Raw genomic sequence first — 18406 nt, 5'->3', positions numbered from 1 at the left:
TCTGGGACCTGTTGGATTGGAGGGTGAGGGCTAGGGCCATTCCCCCCAGAAATGTCCAGGAACTTGCAGGTGCCTTGGTGGAAGAGTGGGGTAACATCTCACAGCAAGAACTGGCAAATCTGGTGCAGTCCATGAGGAGGAGATGCACTGCAGTACTTAATGCAGCTGGTGGCCACACCAGATACTGACTGATACTTTGGATTTTGACCCCCCTTTGTTCAGGGACACATTATTCCATTTCTGTTAGTCACATGTATGTGGAACTTGTTCAGTTTGTCTCAGTTGTTGAATCTTATGTTCATACAAATATTTACACATGTTAAGTTTGCTGAAAATAAACCGTTGAGAGTGAGAGGACGTTTCCTTTTTTCCCCAGTTTAGATCACACAGTCAGGATTATCTGGCCCTATCCATCAGATATCATTAACACAGAATCTATCCATGTAATTTACCTGTTGGGAGAGAAGTCGATGCTGTAAATCTCCAGGAACATCACACAGCACCCGGTTCGAAGGTCCCAAATACGCCCAAACGAATCCAGACCCGAGAGAGATTAATATTGAGGCAAACTAGGATTCCGAGGCAAACTAGGATTCAACTAACAGTCCTGTAGATGAGGGGTGAATAGTGATCTGTAATTCCTTCTACTATAAATCAAAGTGCTGACTGTCTTGACTGGTGCAAGTCACTTTCCAACAATAGCGTAGATCTGTACAAAAACACATCAGCTCGTGTGTAACATGGAGCCAGTTGTTGCATCTGCCTTAATTTGAAGTTACAACAATCACATAACAAGCTGCTAAACCTTCTCAGTCCTCCAAATTGCTCAGGCAGTAGATTTGAGTTGATTATATGTATGAGATCACTGTGCACAGAGAGTTGGGAAGTGTGTGTAAGACAGCATGTTATTAAGAGGGGACTTGAAGGGAATATCCCTGTATGATTCAAATCCAGCAAGCCACTGAGAGGCTATTTGTTCTGCCAAGCCTCTAATTGAGATAACTGGGTGAACATCTACTGGCCTTCTTTGAACAGATTATTGAATCACAGAATAAGACCATTGATTTACTATAGCCCCCATTCCCTTCTATAGGCCAAATATAGATATGCTCTGTGACCTGACAGCTCTCCAATTACAGGGTTGATAAAAGCCTTTTCTAATGTTTTTGTTTTGGAGAGGACACTGAGATCCCAGTTATCTGAAGGTTTGTTGTAGAAATAATGGATGGGATAATACTCTACAAAAGTGACCAGCCATTCGCTTGCAACATATATTGCAACAGGATGTGCAGAGACAACACAAAAATGTATGTTTTTTACTGACAATTGACAGACTTTCCTAGTGTATCCAGTGAGATCTTACCCAGTGCCTACCACAGAGTCATCAGGGTGGAAGTGCAGGTCGTGGACTCCTTTACTGTGTCCCTCCTGGTGCAGGATCTCCTCCTGGGCCTCCAGGAGTGTGAGTGAGTGGGTGAGAGAATGGGTGAGAGAGTGAAAGAGAGTAAGGATTAAGCCCCACTTCAGAATCAATTCGAATGACAAGTCTGACGAGAGTAACATCTATCTATGGCTAAAGTTGAAACATTTGGTGCAAGTGATCATGTTTTGTTTTTATTGTATTACCTGGATCAGACATTCTGAAAATGATAGAACAAATTAAAGAAAGTTTACAAATAAATTCACCCACCAGGTGGTGCCCAGGAAGCGTCCACAGGGGTGCCAGGCTACTCGCGCTACTCTCAGGAGTGGCCCTCGATGTCAGCGACAGGCTCATCACTACAGAGAGAGAGGGGTTACCATGGTTACAACACAACATGCCTTTAAATCGCCACCATTCATTTCACCAGCTCACAGTTAGCTACTGTTTATGATAACTGTGAACACTTAGAAGAAAAAAAAACAGACACTGCTTTTCTTAACCCATCTCCTCCTGAATCATATTTGATCAAACTTTAGGTAGTTTCCCTCATTTGAGACAGAGAAAGACAGTACATATCAACCAGAGCAGACCTGTACAGACTCCAGAGTTTGACGGTGCCATTGGCAGCACAGGAGGCCATGTTAACATCAGAGTCCTCCATAGTCAGAGTGGCCTGAGGATGGAAACAGATGGCCCCCACGTAGGTGTTGTGGCCTGAGGATGGAAACAGATGGCCCCCACGTAGGTGTTGTTGCCTGAGGATGGAAACAGATGGCCCCCACGTAGGTGTTGTGGCCTGAGGATGGAAACAGATGGCCCCCACGTAGGTGTTGTGGCCTGAGGATGGAAACAGATGGCCCCCACGTAGGTGTTGTGGCCTGAGGATGGAAACAGATGGCCCCCACGTAGGTGTTGTGGCCTGAGGATGGAAACAGATGGCCCCCACGTAGGTGTTGTGGCCTGAGGATGGAAACAGATGGCCCCCACGTAGGTGTTGTGGCCTGAGGATGGAAACAGATGGCCCCCACGTAGGTGTTGTGGCCTGAGGATGGAAACAGATGGCCCCCACGTAGGTGTTGTGGCCTGAGGATGGAAACAGATGGCCCCCACGTAGGTGTTGTGGCCTGAGGATGGAAACAGATGGCCCCCACGTAGGTGTTGTGGCCTGAGGATGGAAACAGATGGCCCCCACGTAGGTGTTGTGGCCTGAGGATGGAAACAGATGGCCCCCACGTAGGTGTTGTGGCCTGAGGATGGAAACAGATGGCCCCCACGTAGGTGTTGTGGCCTGAGGATGGAAACAGATGGCCCCCACGTAGGTGTTGTGGCCTGAGGATGGAAACAGATGGCCCCCACGTAGGTGTTGTGGCCTGAGGATGGAAACAGATGGCCCCCACGTAGGTGTTGTGGCCTGAGGATGGAAACAGATGGCCCCCACGTAGGTGTTGTGGCCTGAGGATGGAAACAGATGGCCCCCACGTAGGTGTTGTGGCCTGAGGATGGAAACAGATGGCCCCCACGTAGGTGTTGTGGCCTGAGGATGGAAACAGATGGCCCCCACGTAGGTGTTGTGGCCTGAGGATGGAAACAGATGGCCCCCACGTAGGTGTTGTGGCCTGAGGATGGAAACAGATGGCCCCCACGTAGGTGTTGTGGCCTGAGGATGGAAACAGATGGCCCCCACGTAGGTGTTGTGGCCTGAGGATGGAAACAGATGGCCCCCACGTAGGTGTTGTGGCCTGAGGATGGAAACAGATGGCCCCCACGTAGGTGTTGTGGCCTGAGGATGGAAACAGATGGCCCCCACGTAGGTGTTGTGGCCTGAGGATGGAAACAGATGGCCCCCACGTAGGTGTTGTGGCCTGAGGATGGAAACAGATGGCCCCCACGTAGGTGTTGTGGCCTGAGGATGAAACAGATGGCCCCCACGTAGGTGTTGTGGCCTGAGGATGGAAACAGATGGCCCCCACGTAGGTGTTGTGGCCTGAGGATGGAAACAGATGGCCCCCACGTAGGTGTTGTGGCCTGAGGATGGAAACAGATGGCCCCCACGTAGGTGTTGTGGCCTGAGGATGGAAACAGATGGCCCCCACGTAGGTGTTGTGGCCTGAGGATGGAAACAGATGGCCCCCACGTAGGTGTTGTGGCCTGAGGATGGAAACAGATGGCCCCCACGTAGGTGTTGTGGCCTGAGGATGGAAACAGATGGCCCCCACGTAGGTGTTGTGGCCTGAGGATGGAAACAGATGGCCCCCACGTAGGTGTTGTGGCCTGAGGATGAAACAGATGGCCCCCACGTAGGTGTTGTGGCCTGAGGATGGAAACAGATGGCCCCCACGTAGGTGTTGTGGCCTGAGGATGGAAACAGATGGCCCCCACGTAGGTGTTGTGGCCTGAGGATGGAAACAGATGGCCCCCACGTAGGTGTTGTGGCCTGAGGATGGAAACAGATGGCCCCCACGTAGGTGTTGTGGCCTGAGGATGGAAACAGATGGCCCCCACGTAGGTGTTGTGGCCTGAGGATGGAAACAGATGGCCCCCACGTAGGTGTTGTGGCCTGAGGATGGAAACAGATGGCCCCCACGTAGGTGTTGTTGCCTGAGGATGGAAACAGATGGCCCCCACGTAGGTGTTGTGGCCTGAGGATGGAAACAGATGGCCCCCACGTAGGTGTTGTGGCCTGAGGACAGGAAAAGAGAATAACTATTATCAAATGATTAACTTATTTATCATTCAGGATAGGGCTGGACGATATGGCCAAAATAGCATATCACTGTATAAAAATAAAAAGGACAGTATGACGGTATTTTATGTTTTTGAATAATGAATGTTCAACATTTTCTTCATGAGTAGTGCGTGACCCTACGGTGGCAACACAAATAAATAAATTAAAAATCCTACAATGTGATTTTCTGGAATTGTTTTTCTAATTTTGTCTATCATAGTTGAAGTGTACCTATGATGAAAATTACAGGCCCCTCTCATCTTTTTAAGTGGGAGAACTTGCACAATTGGTGGCTGACAATACTTTATTGCCCCAGTGTACATTAAGTGATTCCAATTGGTCCTTCTCCATTTTGATTATTTAAATACTGTTCAATTCAAAGAAATCTGCATTTTCATACATTTCTGCATTTGTTACACTTATTTGAGATCACTTCCACACTGCCATGTAGGGCTGCACAATATAAAAACCCAAACCGGTCCATATATCGTAAAATACAGTATACCGCCCAGCCCTAATTTAGGACAACAGAAGTCAAGGAAAAGAGTAAATTGCAATGCAATTTCTCAAATGATTGAGAAAAATAAGATATTCTTCTAACCCCGAAGAGTACAGATAAGGGTGCAGTCGAACATTCCACAGTTTACACAGGCCACTCCTAGAGGGAACAAAAAACAAGTCAGGACGACAAGGACAATTCTTCTAACAAATGCTTATTTGATGGCTAAATGGATATAAAACACCATCAGGACCATTCCTGTCTGTGCAGTGCAATGAGAGGAGACTGAGGGACTCACCAAGCGGCAGTCACAAACATTTTGGAGTTCGGGCTAAATTGGCAGAAGGATTTAGGCCTGTCGTCACCGATTTGACTGCAGTAGTTATTCAGGTTCTTAGTAGGCAGAGAAAATGTAGGCAGAGAAAATTTCAATAGTTTTGATATCTTCACTATTATTCTACAATGTAGAAAGGAGTAAAAATAAAGAACACTGGAATGAGTAGGTGTCCAAACGTTTGACTGGTGCTGTAAATGTATCTCCATATTGAATGAATGGAGTGAAAACATTCTAGTGAGATAAATACATTGGAGAGTCAAACCACATATCATACCTCCTCCTGGGAACGTTTGGATTTCTCAAATCAAAGTTCATTTGTCATGTGCGCCGAATACAACAGGTGTATTCAGGAGGAGGTATGATATGTGGCTTGACTCTCCAATATATTTCTCTCACTACTACAACATTTTCACTCCATTCATTCAATATGGAGATAGATTTACAGACCAGCACTTCATGGCTACGGACGTGAGTGCTATGGGTCTGTAGTCATTTAGGCAGGTTGCCTTGTGTTCTTGGGCACAGGGACTATGGTGGTCCGCTTGAAGCATGTTGGTATTACAGACTCAATCAGGGACATGTTGAAAATGTCAGTGAAGACACCTGTCAGTTGGTCAGCACATGCCCGGCGCACACGTCCTGGTAATCCATCTGGCCCCACAGCCTTGTGTATGTTGACCTGTTTAAAGGTCTTACTCACGTCGGCTACGGAGAGCATGATCACACAGTCGTCCGGAACAGCTGATGCTCTCATGCATGCCTCAGAGGTGGATATAATGCATGCAAAATATAACTTTCGATGTGGTGTTTTCAAGCAGAAAGATATTAACTCAAAACTGCCATTTGAATTGGTAAGTTGACAGGGGTGACATGTTGTAAAAGCATCAGAGGATCTTCAGAGGGTCTTTAATGTTTTATCCACACATTAAAATATTAGAAGGGGAGGACAGAACCATGCTTGTGACTCACCTCTCTCGTCTCTCAGCAGGCCCCTCACCAAACAGTGCGATTGGCTCCCCAAGGGCCGTAAGCAAGCTTTAACCTCTATATCGTCAATGGATACTGTGACTGAAAGCGAGCGAGAAAAAGTCAGCCAATACCTCAGACTGAAGCTCACTCACGTGTTCCGCAAGCTCAAGGGACCTGAGGGAAGATAGAAAGTAAGTTGAGTTAAGAGACACACCATATACAGTTGATGTTGACAGCCTCAATGCCTGCTTTGACAGAATTGTTGCCTGACCCAGAGGACACTCGTCCCAGCCGCTCCCTCTCCTCCAGACTGCCATAGAAAATGCTGGTCTTCTTCACCAGCGGAGCTTCATCCTCGTCAGACATCTCTGGTCCCACTGTTCACCACAATGAATGATACGGTCCTGGAGTAAACAATAGCCACACAGAGATATGAATGAATGGAATGTGTGTGTAGTTTACTAACTATCAATTTGCTGACCAAAAATGGACAACTCCCTAATCAGTAAATAAAATGGCTAGGACACATTGACAAAATCATAGGGGTTTGTAAAGTAGTCTTTACACAAGAACACGTTGACTAACTAGCTAACGTCAGATAAACTAGTTGGCGAACGACACTCATCAGTTAGCAAAAAGCATCACCAAATAGACAAAATGCTCAACATTTAAGATGATTAATGTACCTATATTTTAGTATTGGGTTTGAAATAACGCAATTACACAGGAACCGCAACCAGCTAGCAAAATCAAAACACAAGTGGTTGCCTGTTCACATTTCACAGCGACATCTAGCGGAAAGGTCAAACATACCCACACGTGCACTGCTGAAAACTACGTTACCCAGAAGCCCTTCGTTAATTTATAGCGGATTCTACAGGGATAGGCTGTCTAGCTACTGCTGTCCAAATAAACAACATTAACAAAATGTAAGCAAATATGAAATATTAGCCTGTTTCTTTGTGAGTACCACTGGATCCGAGACAAATTGACGTATGGAGCGCTCAATGTTGCCCTCTTTAGCCGTGCTTGGTCTGTCACTAGTCTTTTATGTAGTTAGCTTGACAGCTTGCTAGTAAAGTTAGCAAGTTGTTGCAAAGAGATTCAATCAAATCAAATCAAATTGAGTGTGATTGATTTGTTTGGTAGCCTTAACATGAACTATTGTTTAGTAATTGTATATAGCTAGCTAAGTGGTTTAGCAAATGCAAGCCATATTATTACACTCGATAATTGAATCTGTCACCTTTCTGTCTTTAGCCATCTAGTAGAAGTTAGTACTTACAGCCTTGGGCACATCTGCTTCACAGCCAACATTGGTGGATATAATATGGTGCGCAGAAAGCCCACCCGTCTGGAATTGAAGTTGGATGACACTGAGGAGTTTGAGTGTGTCAAGAAACAGCTTGAGGTGAGTAGCCACAGCATCATGGATACATTTATTATCTGCAGGTGTAAAGGCATAATAAAGGGGCTTTGCGTTGTTGATGGATTGCCTGCAACCCGTTTCTTAAATTCCTAATTAACTTTAAGAAACGCTTGATTGGCATAAAATCCGCGCCTTGGGTGTGAGGAAAAGCACTTAATTTTTTTTACATGAATTATACATAACAAAACTTCTGTCTAACAACCTACGCCCCCCCTCAGATTCGGAAAAAACAGAGCGATGAAGCGATGAAGTAATATGGTGGGGGCCAGCGGTGGAACAGGGGATGGGAAGACACGGGAACAGATGATCAACGAGAGAAGAAGCTACAAGCCCCATCCTAAACCCAACACCTTGCCCTCACTCTTTGGAAACCTGCAGTTTTAGGTTCCTAATAGGCACATTAACAAGACTGCTCAAACCAGTGTTGGTGTGTGGATGGCACAGTAACAATGCTATTGACATGGTCAGGGATACTTGTGTGCTTGCCTGAGGTCAGAATTCTCTTCACAAAGAAATATGTAGTTTGAGGATGATGTTTTGCTTATAACACACATCTTCTAAAGTAATGTTGTTGCATTTACCTGAAATGTTATGACTTGCGATGCAAAGCGTGTGGCCTTTCGTACAATATGTTTCATGGGAGCAGTTGTAGTGGTTTCCCTCCATTACACAAATCCAGACTTGGTAGTCCCAGGAAGGTGAAGGTAGCATCTTTGGGGCACAATGGAATGGACTTGATAACTAATCAGTTATTACTTAGAATGGTATGATTGTAGTTTTATTGGCCTTCAAGGCTGCATTATGAGAATGCAACAGAATCAAACATACAGTTCTTGAATGATACCATTTATTACTTTCTCTAGATGATTACAGCACTGTAAATACGTCATACTATACAGACATGTCTGTGGACTTTACAGTCCAGGTAATGTTCACACTGTTGCTGCGCTGGAGTGGCAGTCAGACTCCCACTGCTGTTTTGGCCCATTAACTTCAACGCTCGAGATGTATAGTAGACTATAATAATACATTTTGATACATGATCCCATGTGGTAAAGCAGAAACAGTTATAATATGTTCAAGTATACACCAACTATTAATGTCCCTGGCTTGATTGTAATGTAATGAGGATGTGCTGCAGTTAAATTCAGTTATAGCAACTAGGAATTTGACCCTCAAACCAGGCACAGCACATCACTAAGGCTGTGTTTAGACAAGCAGCTCAATTCTGATATTTCTCACTAATTGGTCTTTTGACCAATCACATCAGATCTTTCTACAACCAATATTTTTCCAGATCTGATTGGTCAAAAGACCAATTAACTGAGTGCAACAACAAACAAACAAAATCAGAATTGGGCTGCCGGTCTACAGAGACAGACAATTCTGAAATTTCCGCTAATTGGTCTTTTAACCAATCAAATCAGCTCTATTGCCAAATCATTAAAAGATCAGAATCAGACTGCCTGTGTAAAACACAGCTTTAGGCAACTGATAAACATTTACTAGTCATTTCTCAGAGATGAAAAAAAATATAATCAAGAAACTAAAAATACAACTTTCTCTTTAGGTTCTACTTCATAGATATCCCCTCCTGTCAAAGTGTGAACTGTGAGGCGTAAGCACCGATAGGTCACAAGAGGTGCAGTAATCATGTTACTAGGCCAGTCTGAGAAAGCACTAGATCCATCCTCGTACTTTCCCAGTTCCCTGCTTGCCCTTGGGATCTGAGCACTTGCTCCAATAAGGAAACTAGTGTCCATGTTGTGTTGACATGTGAACTAATTTAAGCCTATTGAATGAATGCACCAAAAGTTACTCCCAAGTTATATAATGAACATTTTATATTGGCTTCTTGATGTACAAGAGCAATTTACATTTGTGTGTCAGATCAAACCTTCGAGTGCCAAGTGTCATTGGTAAATAATGAGGTTGTCATTCATAAACTACCAAAATTGAACACAGCATAGCAGTGTGTCTCATGAAGAGGGTCTCAAAGGTTGCCGCGCTCTGCTGCATTACACTAATGTATATAATCACACAACATTTAAAGTGTACTGTACTTGACTGCTTGTCCACTGGACAAACTTCTTTAAAATAGCACTGGCACTTGTCAGTAGACTACAGTTGGCCTAGGCTGTCATGTTTCCCTCCTTTAAGGCAAAGGGTTTAGTAAGGCTTAGTCATACAGCCAGAGCTGCCCCACCATCTCCACACAATCCCAAGTATGACCTTTGACTCCTGTAGTTGAGAGACCCTGATTATGTTAGACCCCCCTCCGCCCCCAGATTGTCAGATGGAATGCAGATATGACAAGGCTTCAGAAGAACACATTGGCTTTAACGTGGGCCCAGGTGGGGTCAGGAAAAACTCTGGGCCCTATTCACAATGATCTTCAATGAGAAAGGATGTAAGGGTCATAAATAGCCCTCTGAGTAGAAGAGCCTAGAGCCCCAGTGCTACAAGGATGAACCTGCACTGGTTGTTGCGCAATAACAAAAACAGAATGGAAGAATGGCACTACTGGGGGAAGTGGATGTTTGGCCCTTGACAGAGCTGTGGAGCCAGACAGGAGTGGTGTTGGTATAACAGAAGCCAGCATTTGGAATACCAACATCATGCTAGTTGTCGAGGGTAGTCTTCTGGACCTACTAAAAGGACAGACTTGAATGTCACAAATGTAAAAGCTCAGTCGTAATTCACATTTTCCATCAAGCAACTTTTGTGTGACAACGTGAACCATTTAAATAAGATAAACGTATATAAAACTGGATGCATGATGATGACGATTAAATGGAGAATACCTGTGTGTGAATGTATGTGTGTGTGTGGGTGGAGGATGAAGAGAGACCGGGGGGGGGGGCTATTAGTGACAGTGTTCGGTGATATCAACAACCACAGCCTTTTTCCAGCTGAATAAGAAGTATCCGACGCCTGCCCCGGCTGCAACGGCGATACACAGATAAGCATTGTAGGTCATGAAGACCAACATGAGGAAATAGCTGACCACCACCTGGATGATGTGTAACACCGTCTGCAGCAAGTGTGCCATACTCAGCATCCGCTGGCTGCAGGGGAGAGGGGGAAACAGGATGGTTAAAATAAACTAATTGACAGCACTCTGCAAGTCAGGTGTTAGTGGCAAACTAAGCCATTTAAAAACTCCTGTTCTATCTACAACATTCCCCACATACAGTGAGGCTTCACATTTTCCTACTGCAAGTTGATATGGAGCGCGTAGCCCTTGTAACTGCAATGTCTAGAATTCTCATTATTGGGGTGTAAAATGGACCACTTCACTGCAGTACTACTATGTGTCCAGTTAGTAAGGAGTCCTGTTGCTTGGTTGTCTAACTTACCCTACAGTCTTGTGGGTCTCCATGACCATGGTGCCGTCTGCCCCCGGGACAGGCATGGAGTTGTAACGCACGTTGACCTGGTTCCTCCTCAGCAGGAACTCCCTGCCAATCTTAAGACCCTCGTAGAGCACAGCCAGCAGGAAACAACCAAAGCAGGCCGCCACCATCTCTGAAAGAGGAGACATGTTAAATAATTGACTGACTATCTAACCAATATTATTTTTAGTTTTATGAATAATCAATGGTCAATACATAAAATACTTTTTGCATTACATTTCAAGTCTGAAAATACATTCTGGGAACAACTTACCTCCAGGTGTGTTGATGACAAGGCTGGCAAACAGCAGCTCCACGTTTGTGTAGCCAAAGTAGAAGGTCATTTTCTGGAGAAGAGGGACAGAAAACAATTGAAAAAAAATTGTATCACACCTATAGAGCCAAGGGGTTTACAGACAAACACGGACTACAAACGGATAATCAGCCACGACGCAGACACCGACGTCTTGCTGCTAGACGAGCTAAACATGTTCTTTGCCCGCTTTGAGGATAACAAGAGTGCCACTGACGCGGCCAGCTACCAAGGACTGTGGGCTCTCCTCTGTGGCCGACGTGAGTAAGACATTTAAATGTGTTAACCCTCGCAGGGCTGCTGGCCCAGACGGCATCCATAGCCGCGTCGTCAGAGCATGCACAGATGTGCAGGTGTGTTTACAGACATATTCAATCCCTTCCTATCCCAGTCTGATGTTCCCACATGCTTCAAGAGGGCCACCATTGTTCCTGTACCCAAGAATGCAAAGGTATCTAAACTAAATGACTATTGCCTCGTAGCACCACCGGTCACCCTACACCCACTTCAATTTGCTTACTGCCCCCAATAGATCCACAGACGATGCAATTGCCATCACACTGCCCTATCCCATCTGGACAAGAGGAATACCTATGTAAGAATGTTGTTCATTGACTACAGCTCAGCATTCAACACCATAGTATCCTCCAAGCTCACCATTAAGCTTGAGGCCCTGGGTCTGAACCCCCACCCTGTGCAACTGGGTCCTGGACTTCCTGACAGGCCGCTCCCAGGGGGTGAATGTGGGAAACATCTCCACTTCACTGATCCTCAACACTGGGGCCCCACAAGGGTGAGTGCTTAGCCCCCTCCTGTACTCCCTGTTCGCCATGCACGCCTCCAACTCAATCATCAGGTTTGCAGACGACAACAGTAGCAGGCTTGATTACCAACAACGACGAGACAGCCTGCAGGGAGGGGAGGGCACTCAAGAGTGTGGTGTCAGGAAAATAACATCACAACGTCAACAAAACAGAGATGATCGTGGAAACAGCAGAGGGAGCACCCCCCTATGCACAGGACAGCAGTAGAGACGATGGAAAGTTAAGTTCCTCTGCGTACACATCAAGGACAAACAGAAATGGTCCTCCCACACAGACGGTGTGAAGGCGCAACAGCGCCTCTTCAACCTCAGGAGGCTGAAGAAATTTGGCTTGTCACCTAAAACTTGCGCGATTGTGAGCATCCTGTTGGGCTGTATCACTGTATGGTACAGCAACTGCAACGCCCACAACCGCAGGGCTCACCAGAGGAAACTACCTGCCCTCCAGGACACCTACAACACCCGATGTCACAGGAAGGCCAAAAAGATAATCAAGGACAACATCCACCCGAGCAGCTGCATGTTCAGTACAGGTGCATCAAAGCAGAGAGATAGAAGCTATTTTTCAATCTCAAGGCCATCAGACTGTTAAACAGCCATCACTAGCTGAGAGAGGATGCTACCTATATACAGACTTGAACCCATAGGCCTTGAAATACATCCAGAGGTACACCTCCAATTCACTCAAATTACATCAATTAGCCTATCAGAAGCTTCTAAAGCCATGACATAATTTTATGGAATTTTCCAAGTTGTTTAACGGCACAGTCAACTTAGTGTATGTAAACTTCTGACCCACTGGAATTGTGATACAGTGAATAAGTAAAATAATCTGTCTAAACAATTGTTGGAAAAATTACTTGTGTCATGCACAAAGTAGATGTCCTAACCGACTTGCCAAAACTATAGTTTGTTAACAAGAAGTTTGTGGAGTGGTTGAAAAACAAGTTTTAATGACTCCAACCTAAGTTTATGTAAACTTCCGACTTCAACTGTATATCTTGCATTAATCATCTCATATGTATTCTATACTATCTATTGCATCTTAGCCTATGCCGCTCTGACATTGCTCATCCATATATTTATACATTATTCCATTCCTTTACTTAGACGTGTGTATTAGGTTTTGCGGTGGCATTGTTAGATATTACTAGTTAGATATTGCTGGACTGTAGGAACTAGAAGCAAAGTCTTTTCGCTACACTTGCAATAACATCTGCTAACCATGTGTATGTGACCAATAACATCTGCTAACCATGTGTATGTGACCAATAACATCTGCTAACCATGTGTATGTGACCAATAACATCTGCTAACCATGTGTATGTGACCAATAACATTTCATTTGATTCAGCTCACACAGCAGAGAGAAATGTCAAGCAGGCCGTTTGAACTAGAGTTGAATTAAAACCATTCATCTGAATCAGATTTACAACTTTGTGAGGAGGTCGTAGGAAGTGCAGAGATGGGGTGATAAGCCTAAAAGCCCATTTATGGTCATTACAGTGTCTGCATTGAACATATAGCATTAACTGCGATACGGCCTCTTCAAAAGTCAGGGCATTCGTAATTCTTGCATTTCGTGGAGCAGAGCTGTTGTGGAGGAAGTTGTTACGGGAGTGAGTTTGTGTTTATGCAGGATGTACCACCCCCACATACTGTCAACCAATCATATCAATGAGGAGCTATACGGAGCCCTCAGAATTATGAACATTTTTTGGGAGGAGCACGGCGATGCAGTACAGAGCTTGAATTGGCCCCCGCAATTGCGTCACCGCCTCCGGACCGCATTGCTGGATCAAGCATAAGTACATCCCACATTGTAACAGAGAGAAATTAGTGTGTGACTGATTTCTTTTTCAGAGTGCCAAGCTCACTCACCATCATATGGCCCCCTCCACCTCCCCCTAGATGATCCTCGTGGGAGCCTGTGACCATGGGAGGAGCCATGCTGCCAGCCATTTTGCTGTGGTCATGGTCATGGTTCGTGTGGTCCATGTTCGTCTCGAATGTAGTACTGCAAGAACCAGGAAATAGAGACAAAAATAATACGTCACGCATACTTCTCACCTTTACACACATTTGTCAATGACAGCTTGTTTTTGTTGTAGGTAGGTGATTCCAGCAGTATGAACATTACATTTGCATACAAAAATCACATCTTAATGTTTCAAAGAATGGACAAAGCAAATATAAATGAAACGTTTGATGTGTGCGTCTACAGTACACCTTGGGGGGGTGTATACTCATGAAAGCAGACTTCTAAATATTGGCATGTTGTAAAACTCAAATATGAAGCGTTATTGGTGTTACATGTAGGCCAAGCTTTTTCTGAACATATTAGCAAAAGTCTGAGTTTGTACGACATAGGTCAAAACATGGATATTCATTAAGGAGGAAAGGCATGTCTGAACACAAACTATCATTTATCATTTGTCATTTTCGTTAGTACTTTAGAGAGGAAAAACAAAATGTAAAGTCTAACATCCATAACGGTTAAAGATTATCATCAAAATTTATGATAACAGTTTTTGGTAATTTGGAACGTTAAAAGGTCCTTGGTACTTCAGGATTGAAAAATGACACAACATGCTAACACAACATGCCATTGGAACACAGGAGTGATGGTTGCTGATAATGGGCCTATGTAAGCATATGTAGATATTCCATAAATAAAATGCTGTTTCCAGCAACAATAGTAATTTACAACATTAACAATGTTTAAACTATTTCTGATCCATTTAAAAAAAAATAAAAAAATAACTTAAATTGACCAACAACAAAAAAAAAAAAAAACACGCTTTGCTTTCAAAAACAAGGACATTTCTAAGTGTGACTCCAAACTTTTGAATGGTGTGTGTGTGTAATATATATATATATATAAAACACACACGGGTTTTTCAACCACTCCACACATTTATTAACAAACTATAGTTTTGGCAAGTCGGTTAAGGACATCTACTTTGTGCATTTCCAACAATTGTTTAGACAGATTTCACTGTATCACAATTCCAGTGGGTCAGAAGTTTACATACACTAAGTTGACTGTGCGCCTTTAACTTCTTGGTGACAGGGGGGCAGTATTGAATAGCTTGGATGAATAAGGTGCCCAGAGTAAACTGCCTGCTACTCTGTCCCAGGTGCTAATATATGCATATTATTAGTAGTATTGGATAGAAAACTCTGAAGTTTCTAAAACTGTTTGAATGATGTCTGAGTATAACAGAATATAACAGATATATAATATAATAACAGATATGTACAAACAATAGTATGCAGGCAAAAACCTGAGAAAAATCCAACCAGGAAGTGGGAAATCTGAGGCTTGTAGTTTTTATTTATTTTTAAACTCAACCCCTATTGTATATACAATGGGATATTGGTTGTTGCACTTCCTAAGGCTTCCACTAGATGTCAACAGTATTTAGAAGTGGAACCGAATGAGAGAGGAATGAGCTAGGTGTCTGGCAGATTGCCACAGCCACGGTCACGAGAGAGTTAGCTCTCGTTTCATTGCTTTTCGACAGACATAGGAATTCTCAGGTTGGAACATTGAAGATTTATGATAAAAATATCCTAATGATTGACAAGTTTCTACGGGATGTAACGGAACTTTTTGAACTTTTCGGCCGACGTTCGGCTGGACCTGAACGCGCTTTTGGATTTGTTAACAACAAAAGAAGCTATTTGGACATGAATGATGGACATTATCAAACAAAACAAACATTTGTGGAACTGCGATTCCGATGAAGATCAAAGGTAAGTGAATATTTATAATGCTATTTCTGACTAATGTCGACCACCCAATATGGCAGATATCTTTTTGGCTGCTTTGTGGTCTGAACGCTGTACTCAGATTATTACATGGTTTGCTTTTTCCGTAAAGTTTTTTTGAAATCTGTTTGTATAATAGTCGTGTCTTTATCAATGTTTATTTCTGTAAATTGACGTGGTGATATTGCAGAGAGCCACATGTTTTAGAACTACTGAACGTAATGCGCCAATGTAAACTCAGATTTGTTGATATAAATATAAACTTTATCAAACAAAACATACATGTATTGTGTAACATTAAGTCCTATGAGTGTCATCTGATGAAGATCAAAGGTTAGTGATTCATTCTCTCTATTTCTGCTTTTTGTGACTCCTCTCTTTGTCTGAAAAAAATGGCTGTGATTTTCTGTGGCTTGGTGGTGACCTAACAATCGTTTGTGGTGCTTTCGCTGTAAATCCTTTTTGAAATCAGCCACTGTGGCTGGATTAACGAGAATTTTATCTTTAAAATGGTGTAAAATACTTGTATGCCTGAGGAATTTTAATTATGAGATTTTTGTTGTTTCGAATTTGGCGCCCTGCACTTTCACTGGCTGTTGCGGGGGGGGTAAGAAACACCATGTAAGAAACACCATTTCAAAATGTTTCTACATAGGCCCGAAACAGGGTGGTTGGTCACATGATTGGCTGAAAAGCCTTTGAGTCTTGCCCTCCTACTCTGAATTGGCCAAAATTCATACACTTTCCTACTTTTCAAATAAAGCCAGAACTCTAACATATAGACCTCATTTGGAAATTCTTAACTTTATTTGGGCATGCTCAGGTTAACCTTCCCACGGAATCGCCCAAATTGGCCTAGATATTCAGCTGTGCCAAAAATGTTGCAAAAATTCATGTTTGAAGCCGAGACAGAAATCAGCCCAAAAACAAACGCACCCCCCCAAACTCTAAGGCCTAAGCAGCACTTTGTGACTTCTACTTATTCTCCTCCTGCGCAAAACATTCAGTGTCTCTCCTGCTTGATGAGGAAAGCAACCAACATTACATTTTCCAGGTGTATACGACAAATGTAAGTGAGGTCCAGGTCTGTGTTTGACTCTGAGCTTGCAGAGGGATGAAGGGGGTAACCACTCAGACTTGGAGTAGCCTGGTCCTGGGCTTGGCGCCGTGCCACCAGCACCAGCTTGAGGACAAGCCCCAGATCCTCTCTAATGCTCCTGGGTTAGCACTGATTAAAAAGTTAACACCATAATTAAACAAGTCAGTCAAATTCTCCAAAGTGCCTAGTGTTATTACTTTGGAGAGATGGTGATTGTGAGAAGTGTTGTAAGAGGTGTTGTAACCATGAACCCCTCAACGTACTGTACTGAACCCACTGGTGGAGAACGCTGACTGGGGTGTATTGTAAATGCTGGTTGAAACCATTTCCTTGGACATCAAGGACGTGCAAAAAGAAGCACAGTATTTGGACTATGAACATTTGTAGGCTGAGATAACGATTGCAGCTTTGCCAGTTTGTAATCTAGGTATTGATAATGCAATTCCTGGTAGTTAGGGCTAATTATAGTTGTGTTTGGATGTTAAAAGTATCTCAATTGAGGAAAGCACATTTTAGGCTACAAACAGAACCACATGGCCCCAAGAACTGTGAAGCCAGTTCGGACCACTGTGTGCCAAGGCTATTTCATACACAGTTTGAGTCATCCATGTCAACTAGCCATGGCACCTTGAAAGCACCTTCACTCCCTACATGAGTGCGCAATCAATCAAGGTGGAAAAATTTGCTATTTGACTCAAGAGCTCTACCAGGACCATTACTAATTTAATGGCCAAACAACCAGAGGCCACAACCGTAGAAAACTGCCTTTATAACCCAATAAATGCCCACTTAATGGACATTAATGTTATTAAATTAGAGAAAAACATGTTAAACCAAATGTCTGGGACACCCTGAGGCAGAAACCAATGACATCAGGGGACAAGGAAAACAGACATCGAGAATCAAAATGAAAAGACCCAAAATCACATCAATTAACCTGCCAGTCAAGACATCTGTTCTCATATTTTTCTACTCAGCTCTGCTAGACTCAGTTGTTGCCACAGTGAGAAGTTGGCCCATATGTTCAAAGGGCTTAATCCTCACCAAAAGAAACAGTCAAGACGCAGGTAGACATTATGACCAAGTACAACGAAATTGACCATGCTCAAAAACAGTGTTATGAAGACAGGCTATTCATAATGGGTGGTGTCCCTCTTAGCGTTAAGTCCAACACGTAAGTCTTCTTAGGTTTAGAAATAAACATTCCATCAAAGTCAACCTTAAATTCTTATCAGTTGCTGAAAAGTCCAAAGAGAAGACCATTGTGCCCTTTAAAGCAAGACAAGAACATTCTAAAGTCGTGTTACACAGCACTTTGTCTCTCAGAGTTCAAAGAACTGTGAATATAATCACACTCCACATGAGGTTATAAAAGCCATTGTGAAATGTTCCTGCAAGTCCTTGGAATCATAAACGTAAGAACTCTGATCCTTAACCAAAGTAAATCATCAGTAAACTGTTTTGTACCCGAGTGGAAACTATAGTAGGCTACACTATGCTTGAAGACAGTTACAACAAATAATGATTTTCAACATTCATGTAGATAGGACTCAAATTACAAAAGACTGCTCTCAGTGGGTGAAAGTACAGTGGGTAACAGTTAATTAGCCTAATCCCTTC

At 43.5% G+C, this 18406-nt stretch overlaps 2 protein-coding genes and 1 pseudogene across 4 annotated transcripts in view; 1 reads left to right on the top strand and 2 right to left on the bottom strand.

The window, feature by feature from the left end:
• Positions 1-2086: 2086 nt before the first annotated feature.
• On the bottom strand, positions 2087-8021 carry LOC127931607 (uncharacterized WD repeat-containing protein alr3466-like). The gene is made up of 7 exons (XM_052524739.1): positions 7964-8021; positions 7239-7329; positions 6225-6357; positions 6085-6127; positions 4946-5040; positions 4750-4806; positions 2087-3326 (listed from the first exon to the last, which is right to left on the bottom strand). The coding sequence occupies exons 3-7, from the start codon at positions 6317-6319 to the stop codon at positions 2087-2089; spliced, it is 1530 nt and encodes a 509-aa protein (XP_052380699.1). The 5' UTR covers positions 6320-6357; positions 7239-7329; positions 7964-8021.
• Positions 7284-9872, top strand: LOC118387440 (anaphase-promoting complex subunit CDC26-like; annotated as a pseudogene). Its single transcript, XR_004826414.2, has 2 exons — positions 7284-7364; positions 7601-9872. The product of XR_004826414.2 is annotated as an anaphase-promoting complex subunit CDC26-like (transcript).
• The window catches only part of LOC118387439 (high affinity copper uptake protein 1-like), a 24632-nt gene continuing 14438 nt past the window's right edge, over positions 8213-18406 (bottom strand). For both annotated transcript variants that reach the window (XM_035775789.2, XM_035775790.2), the window contains exons 2-5: positions 13795-13930; positions 11052-11124; positions 10742-10910; positions 8213-10450 (exon numbers count right to left, since the gene is read on the bottom strand). In XM_035775789.2, coding sequence (XP_035631682.1) covers positions 10249-10450; positions 10742-10910; positions 11052-11124; positions 13795-13911 — 561 coding nt within the window. In that variant the 5' untranslated portion in view covers positions 13912-13930 and the 3' untranslated portion in view covers positions 8213-10248. The remainder of the gene's footprint in view (positions 10451-10741; positions 10911-11051; positions 11125-13794; positions 13931-18406) is intronic.

The sequence above is a fragment of the Oncorhynchus keta genome, chromosome 9, assembly GCF_023373465.1.
Source record: "Oncorhynchus keta strain PuntledgeMale-10-30-2019 chromosome 9, Oket_V2, whole genome shotgun sequence".
Classification (NCBI taxonomy): domain Eukaryota; kingdom Metazoa; phylum Chordata; class Actinopteri; order Salmoniformes; family Salmonidae; genus Oncorhynchus; species Oncorhynchus keta.
The sequence above is the reverse complement of the archived record's forward strand: the minus strand, read 5'-3'. Positions and strand labels throughout refer to the sequence as shown.

Excerpts from the sequence above, each read along its gene's own strand:
- LOC127931607 (XM_052524739.1), bottom strand. The coding sequence starts at position 6,319 with ATGTCTGACGAGGATGAAGCTCCGCTGGTGAAGAAGACCAGCATTTTC. Across the intron at positions 6,128-6,224 it reads CTGGGACGAGTGTCCTCTGG|GTCCCTTGAGCTTGCGGAAC; the intron begins GTCAGGCAACAA and ends ATCTTCCCTCAG. Across the intron at positions 5,041-6,084 it reads TGAGTGAGCTTCAGTCTGAG|AACCTGAATAACTACTGCAG; the intron begins GTATTGGCTGAC and ends CTGCCTACTAAG.